This window comes from Pseudorasbora parva, chromosome 5 (genome assembly GCF_024679245.1).
Source record: "Pseudorasbora parva isolate DD20220531a chromosome 5, ASM2467924v1, whole genome shotgun sequence".
In the NCBI taxonomy this organism is placed as follows: Eukaryota; Metazoa; Chordata; class Actinopteri; order Cypriniformes; family Gobionidae; genus Pseudorasbora; species Pseudorasbora parva.
The window spans coordinates 25644657-25653315 of NC_090176.1; the positions used below are offsets into that span (position 1 = coordinate 25644657).

The window sequence follows — 8659 nt, forward strand, 5'->3', positions numbered from 1 at the left end:
GTTTGCTCTCCCATTTAAACGCCACTCGCACCTGTCTGCAGCCTGCAGATCGAGGCGGGGCTGCATGTGGGGGTGGGGGTGCACGTGTCGCCCCGCCCACAACGCTTCTCATTGGTTAGTGCCAAAGTATGACGTCGATTGAGGCGGGGTTGCACCTGGAGCGGTACTGCACGACTCGTCCCGCCCGTAACTCTTCTCATTGGTTAGTGGCGTCAAGTCTGATGACGACGTTACGGCAAACAGGAAATGCGGTTAATGATATCGTTTCTTATACTTATGAAGTACTAGCATGCATAAAAAACAAAACGGTGAATCCGTTAATTACTTATACCTGGTGATAATATATAGTATCAAACACAGCACATTGTAAATTGGTTAATTTTTGGAAAACGTTTTATGAATGTAGACTACTTTCCTAACAAGGTTAGGTTACTGCTTTTGACTTTTCACATCGCAATTGCAATGTTACAATGCAATAGGCTAGTTTTAAATTATTTGTATACTGTATATTATTTATTTATAACTTATTTGTAAGTTATATATCTTATTTGGTTGTTTATATGGTTATTTTAGTATATTCTTTATGGTTACACGCATGCATTAACATATAAATAAAAGTTTAATATTCTCAGCAAGAATGTCAAGTCTTAAGATGTTATTAAAATGAATAGATGATGGGATTTGTATATACAACTACACACACACACACACACACACACACACCTTCTCTATAATTCAATTCAAGAAGCTTTATTGGCATGACAAAAAATAAATTTTGTATTGCCAAGGCATTCAAACAATAGAAAATGATTTGTAACATCTGAATATATTTAGTGATATTAGTAATAATAATAGAACTAACATAAAAAGACATACATAGTAGGCTATGTGCAGATGGCTAGATATAGCAAAATAATACATTTTAATAAAATATTAATGACAAAATAAATAACTGATAAAATTATAACAATAAATCATGTAACAACTGAACATATACATTATATAAATGATATATAATATCTCTCTATTTCTCCATATCTTTCAGATATAGATCAGATTCAGATTTGTTTTATTGTTTTATTTATGAACATAAATAATAATACATATATGAACATTAATCATAATATATAATATATACACACAGCCTACATACACACACACACACACACACACACACACACACACACACACACACACACACACACACACACACACACACACACACACACACACACACACACACACACACACACTGAGCTGAGGTTACTGTGGTGGACAGTAGAGAAACACACTGAGTTCAGACGCCAATACAAGATGCATTTTTTTGTCATGCCAAAAGCTTTTTGAATTGAATTATAGAGAAGCTGTGTGTGTGTGTGTGTGTGTGTGTGTGTGTGTGTGTGTGTGTGTGTGTGTGTGTGTGTGTGTGTGTGTGTGTGTGTGTGTGTGTGTGTGTGTGTGTGTGTGTGTGTGTGTGTGTGTGTGTGTGTGTGAGTGTGTGTGCAATGAACTATTTGTCTTGGCATGTTGTTATACAAACCATGCTGGTATTTTTTTTTAACCCTTTTCATTATTAAGTAAATCCATAATCTATTAATTTTAATAACATCCTAAGACTTGCTGAGAATATTAAACTTTTATTTAAATGTTAATGATGCGTGTACCATAAAAGATGTATATAAAATAACAATATAAATAACCAAATAAGATGGAAATAACAATAGAAATAACTTACAAATAAGTTAATAAGTTAATGTATATTGTTATAAACAATATACATTAACAAAAATAATTTAAAACTATTGCATTGTAACATTGCGATGTGAAAAGTCAAAAGCAGTAACCTAACCTTGTTAGGAAAGTAGTCTACATACATAAAACGTTTTCCAAAAATTAACCAATTTACAATGTGCTGTGTTTGATACTATATATTATCACCAGGTATAAGTAATTAACGGATTCACCGTTTTGTTTTATACATGATAGTACTTCATAAGTATAAGTTAACTTGTTATTAACATATATTTATATATTTTTTGTGTGTGTTTTTTTTTTATTGCGAGAAAAAACATGTAATATACAACAAAGAAAACATATTAATACATAAATACAACAAAATAAAATAAAAAAGAACAATGAAACAAACAAAAAATGCCAGAGTGTACAAACATTGATAAATTAATTTTAAAAATGTATATTCATTAAAAATATAACAAGTCTTTCTTTCTTTTTTATTCACAATATTATTCAAACTGGTGCAAAAGTCCTTAGTCTCCTAAAGAAAATGAATAAAATGTGGCTTGGATCTTGACCATTTCTTTTTGTGTTCCCAAAATAATAAAAAGTTGTACAATAAAGGTGAAATTATTATTATTGTTATTATTATTGTTATTATTGTTATTATTATTATTATTATTATTATTATTATTATTATTATTATTATTATTGGAATAATATACATATATCAAAATTATTTAATTTAAATATAACATTTGTTTTCCTTCTAATGAAATTTTCCACGTCCACCCAAAAAAATCTTTGTGTATATACAATAACAAAATAGATGAATAATATATAATTTTTCTATTGAACAAAAATCACATGAATAATCAATATCTAAATTAAACCTCTCTATCACACTTTTAGCTGGATATATACCATGCAAAATTTTTAATGTAACTTCTTTTACTTTATTATTTAAGCAGTATGCTCCAAAAATACACCAAGCTTTATTCCAGTTTATATTTCTAAATACACTGTTCCACAATAAACTTTTATGAGTAGCTGTTTCACCTGTTATAATATCCCTAATGTTTATTAGTACAACTGTGTTTCAGAATATCATTGTCTCCTAAAAACATGCTGTCTTGAACATATACTGCCTCAGGACATTGTTATTAACCGCATTTCCTGTTTGCCATAACGTCGTCGTCAGACTTAACGCCACTAACCAATGAGAAGAGTTGAGGGCGGTACGAGTCGTGCAGTCCCGCTCCAGGTGCAACCCCGCCTCAATCGACGTCATACTTTGGCACTAACCAATGAGACGAGTTGTGGGCGGGGCGACACGTGCAACCCCCCACCCCCCCGCCCGCCCGTCCACCCCATAAACTACGCCCCTGTCACATCCTTTGTTTTTGAACTAGAATTGTTTTTGAACTTAGTATTGAACTAAAGTATTGTTCAGTGTACCTTTATGCATTATCTAATGTTAACATGTTAAGCCTTATTGAAAAGAATTACCAATTAGTCTGTTGCTGACATTTGGTCCTCTTGACCTTTGTCTTTAGATAACAGTTGTTATATGTATGCTCTTGAAATAATTAACCCTGGGCTACATTTAACCCACTTGTTAGACTTTAAACCACAGTGCAGTGACATAGCGTAAACAGGAAACAAAGGATATCACCACTCCCTCCCCCTTTGTCTAGTTTAGAGGCCACTCCTCATTTGAAAACATTCCCAGGTTTCTTAAATTTAGCAGATCTCCAGTTGCTGTCAAGCGTTAGAGAAATGGTGAGAGCACTGAGTATTCCCACTCTGGGGCTTCTATCCTGGATATGCTTGTTCTCCTTTGAGCCTGTTCAGGCTGGAAAGGTGCTTGTCATGCCGGTGGATGGCAGCCACTGGCTGAGCATGAAGATCCTGGTGGAAGAGCTGTCTCAGAGGGGTCATGAGATGGTGGTCCTGGTCCCTGAAACCAGTGTTCTGATAAAGGCATCTGACAACTACATCACTAAGTCTTTTCATGTGCCCTACACCTATGCTGATCTGAAGGCCAACTTGGACAATATAGAGAAGAATGCATTTGAGAAACCCCCACAATTGATTGATATCTTTGAAAATTTGAGGAACCTGATGCAGTTTACAAATATGCAGGTGAAAGCCTGTGAAGGACTGCTGTACGACGAGCCCCTGATGAAGAGTCTAAGAGAAACGGGATTTGATGTTTTGCTCACTGATCCTTTCCTGCCATGTGGCACTATTATTGCTGATTCATTCTCACTTCCCGCTGTTTACTTCTTGCGTTTGATTCCCTGTGGGCTTGATGAGTCAGCCACCCAGTGTCCATCACCTTCGTCTTTTGTCCCACGGTTGATGACTGGTTACTCAGATAAGATGACTTTTTCTCAGAGAGTAAAAAATACTTTAATGACCATTTTTGAAATATACCTTTGCAGTAAATTGTTTGCTAGTGCAGATGAACTGGCCAGTAGATATCTGCAGAAGGACACTACATACAAAGAGCTATTAGGGCACGGTGCAATCTGGCTTCATAGGTATGACTTTACCTTTGAGTTCCCCAAACCTCAAATGCCAAACATGGTCCAGATAGGGGGTATCAACTGTGCAAAGAACGGTCCACTGACAGAGGTAAGATGTTAATGAGCATATAATTCTCAGATGTTTTATGAATTTAATTTTACAACAGTGAAATACACTTACTGGTAAGGCGTGCAGTTAATGAAAAGGAAGAAAAACAGCATTTATGCATTACATCACACAATGTTTATTTAACGACATCAGGACGATCAAGGTCTGCATGACTCGACTTGTTTAAGAGTGCCAACTTGCACATTTATGAACAATGTTCAAATGTCCAATCTGCAATCAACTAAGATGTGTATAATTAAAAGTGAGACCACTCAGAGAGTCCGTTTAGGAGTTCAGACATGGTGCATCATTTTAGAAATTTCCAATCCAGCATGAGTGTATTTGCAAAAAAAGTATTTTTTTCCTTTTGATTTTTTCTTTCTTTTTTCATTTTGAGAGGAAATGAGGCGCCCCTCAGTGTTTACAGCATGAAGCAGTAGGGGAAATTGTTTTTGTAATTATGTAGTGTACTTTTTCAGTAAGCAGGAAAGGAAACCTTTTTACCAAAAGGCAGATCTGTTGTATTGTTGCAGAATGCTGTTTTTACAAAGAATGCAAGTATGAACATGCAAGTTCATTTAGGTATTTGTGAGTGACAAAAATTTTTTTAAGAAGAACTGCAGTGAAAAGGGGGAGTTAACAAAATGTGCTCCATTGTGTCCATGAAATGTGATATATATGTTCAATGCTGATGTCTGGTCTCTGTACAGGAGCTGGAGGAGTTTGTGAATGGTTCTGGAGAGCATGGGTTTGTGGTCTTCACTTTGGGCTCCATGGTGTCACAGTTACCCGAGGCCAAAGCCAGAGAGTTCTTTGAGGCATTTAGGCAGATACCTCAGAGGGTAAGTGTGGAAGCATCAAATAAAGACTACTTTTAAATTATTAAATTGAAATGCAAACGTTAATGTGTAACGCTATCATGATCATGTTTAATGACCCTTTTGGGTCCAAGTATGGCCAGCAGTTTTTTCATGTTTTGCTAGAGAAGAAAAAAAGACCAAAATAAGCTACCTCTGGTTTTGGTTATATGCACATCTTACAGTCTGCATATATACTTATTTAAGAAATGTATTACTGTTGCACAAAAAGCATCTGGTAATGACATAAAGATGTTGAATAAAATTACTGTATGGTAAAAAGTCAGTATGTGGGTTCAGTTAGATTAAACCAGGGGAGTCTAAACTCTGTTCTAGGACAACTCCAACTTCCCTCAACTTACCAGCCTGGAAGTTTTTAGTATGCCTAGCAAAACCTTGAACCACACATCTCTGGCTTGAATAACTACAACATTTTGGTTAAAAAGAGCGGTATTTGCCTCTGTTCATTGCTGTGAAAAAGATTTGGCAACTCTGATGGCAAGCCATATATAGGCCTATTTTGTGAAACAATATGTATTTTATGCAAAATAATGCATGTCATCACAGTGTATGTTTAGGATTACATTGCTTTATATTTTTAACCTTTAGCTCTCAATGATTTGTAGGTGCTATGGAGGCACACTGGACCAGTCCCTGAAAATGCTCCAAAGAATGTCAAACTGATGAAATGGCTTCCACAAAATGATCTCTTAGGTATGATTATATTCTCATTTGACTCGCTAAGCCTCCTGGAAGTTTTTTGATTTAAAGAAATTTGCTTTTTGGAACTCATGTCATATTTTAATTTATTTAAAAAATAATTTGAATTACACTGATATACTGAATGTGTTGATAATGTTTTCTTGTATGATGCAGGCCATCCTAAGGTTAAGGCTTTTATTACACATGGCGGATCACATGGAATCTATGAGGGAATCTGTAATGGGGTGCCAATGGTGATGCTTCCTCTGTTTGGAGACCAAGGGGATAATGCCCAGCGCTTAGTCGCTCGAGGAGTTGCTGAAGCCCTGAGTATCTTTGATGTGACCTCAGATAAACTGCTGGTTGCATTGAGAAAGGTCCTGAATGACAAAAGGTAAACATATGAATTATGTTCAGCCTGTGTATGAAATGTAGTTTATGTAAACCCAAATAAAAATTTAAGGTAATCAGTTCCATCACATTTTTTAAGTTAAGAAATGTAAAGTTTACAAATGCATTTTAGCATCTACTCTCCCTTGTAAGTGTCATAAAAGCACGCAGGGAAATATAAATCCCATCCCAGTTTCAGATACATTTAAGCTTGTCTAAATTAAAAGAAACAAGTTCCTAAAACTCAATACAGTGAAACAATTACTTTAAAAGTGTCGGTTTTGTGAACTTATAAGAAAAAGGAAGTTCTAAATACTCATAAAAATTTATTTGATTGAACATATTTTTTTAAAATTTGAGATCATAAAACATTTAGTAATGAACTCAAAGTGGTTTGTTAATATGATTTCAGTCTCTGCTTCAAAAATTCATGCTTAATTCAACATGTTACTTGCCATTTCTTTTTAATTATTTGTGTAATTCTTTTTTTATGCAACAAAATATAAACATACTTCCTCCATCTTTGACTCAACAGTTACAAGGAGAAGATGACAAAGCTTTCAGCTATTCACAGAGACCGGCCCATTGAGCCTCTAGACCTGGCTGTTTTCTGGACTGAGTTTGTCATGAGACACAAAGGGGCAGATCATCTCAGGACTGCAGCTCATGAGCTAAACTGGATTCAGTATCATTCTCTGGACGTCATTGGCTTTCTTATCCTCATTCTAGTGACTGTTATTTTTGTGACTGTCAAAAGCTGCATGTTCTGTTTCAGGAAATGCTTCAAGAAAACTCAGAAAAAGAAGAAGGAGTAGATACATGAAGACAACTTTTCGTCCTTTTTTCCGTGGGGATTTCTATAATCTATGTTTTTATAACTTTAATGTCTCCATGACTTGAATAAAGCCTCACAAAACCTACTGAGTGTGAACTTTTACCTTTTTTATATGTTTTGGCCTAGCTATATGTTATTTAAAATCACGATACAGGACAGACATTATGAAAATGCTATAAAATGTAGTACTTATTTCAGAAAACATCTTTGATTATGAATATATCTGATATTTTTTTCTTGATTATCTGTAGCTACTGTCACAGATAATTAGATCAGATTACATGAAATTATATAAAGTTTGCTTATATAGGTACCTTCATACAATTGCTGTCTGTTTAGTCTCAATCCTTGAAATAGGCTTTAATGATTAAAAACTTAATGATAATCCTCATTTTCACAGACATGGTTTAATATTCCCAGACTAAAATGCATGTTGGAGCTGCTTAAACTGAAAGCAACTTGCTAGCATATCTTAAAATATGTTAGTGTCATTGTTTTGTTTTAAGATGCAGACTAGTAAAGCATTTTTTTCTACATGTTTATAAAAGCAAAATAAATGTCCTAATTTGACTAAGGCCTAATTCTGACTTAATCTAAACCTTGTCTGTGAAACCAGTCCAATATTTCGTATACTTATTAAAGAATTATTAAAGAATTATTTTTCATTTCAAAATGAAAATTTCCTGACAATTTACTCACCCCCATGTTATCCAAATTGTTCATGTCTTTCTTTCTTCATTTGAAAACAAATTAAGTTTTTTGAGGAAAACATTCCAGGATTTTTCTTCATATTATGGATTTTAATTGCAACCAAGGGGTTGAAGGTCCAAGTCAATGCCCTTTCAAATGGCATCGAAGGGCTCTGCACAATCCCAGCAGAGGAATGGCGTCTTATCTTGTGAAACAATCTGTTATTTCAAGAAAAAATTAAAATTGATATACTTTTTTAACCACTAATGCATGATTTAGTTGTTGTGATTGAGCTGTTGTGAAGTTTTTTATTCTGCTGTTCAAAAGTTTAGGGTCAGTACAATGTTTTATTTTTAAAAATCAATATATTTATTCAGCAAGGACACATTAAAGGTGCACTATGTAATTTTTCCATCCTCTAGAGGGTGTCTATTCGAAACAAAGGTGTAGCTTGAGCTCAGAATCTTGGGACATGCGGTCTTCACCTCGGAAAAGAATCGGGATAGGACTCGACTCGGGCAGAAATCATGTTCATGGTTGCGGTTATTAACGTTACTGTAGTATGAAGCAGAGCAGGACCGAGTGTTGTGGTGCTGAGCAAGTGATTGTTACGCAAACACACAGCTCGCGGGCAGCAGGACTTTTATTATGATGGAACATAGTCGCCGACTCCATTTCCGCTCTTCTGGTCATGAGTATGAGGTGATGCAGCTGTGTTTATCATATTAGATACATATGAGTGTGTTTAAAATAATGTTGACGTTAGTCTGTGTGTTTGCTCTGCGGCTGCTGTGACACTTGTTGCACACTG

The 8659-nt window shown here is 35.0% G+C and overlaps 1 protein-coding gene across 5 annotated transcripts in view; it reads left to right on the forward strand.

Moving 5' to 3' along the window:
- Positions 1-7243, forward strand: part of LOC137075248 (UDP-glucuronosyltransferase-like) — a 59768-nt gene extending 52525 nt beyond the window's left edge. For 4 of the 5 annotated variants that reach the window (XM_067443597.1, XM_067443599.1, XM_067443598.1 and 1 more), the window contains exons 2-5: positions 5085-5216; positions 5858-5945; positions 6108-6327; positions 6859-7243. In XM_067443597.1, coding sequence (XP_067299698.1) covers positions 5085-5216; positions 5858-5945; positions 6108-6327; positions 6859-7138 — 720 coding nt within the window. In that variant the 3' untranslated portion in view covers positions 7139-7243. Of the gene's footprint in view, positions 1-3096; positions 4375-5084; positions 5217-5857; positions 5946-6107; positions 6328-6858 lie in introns of those variants that run through there. The other variant, XM_067443596.1, reaches the window with a different exon arrangement.
- The last annotated feature ends 1416 nt before the right edge of the window (positions 7244-8659 follow it).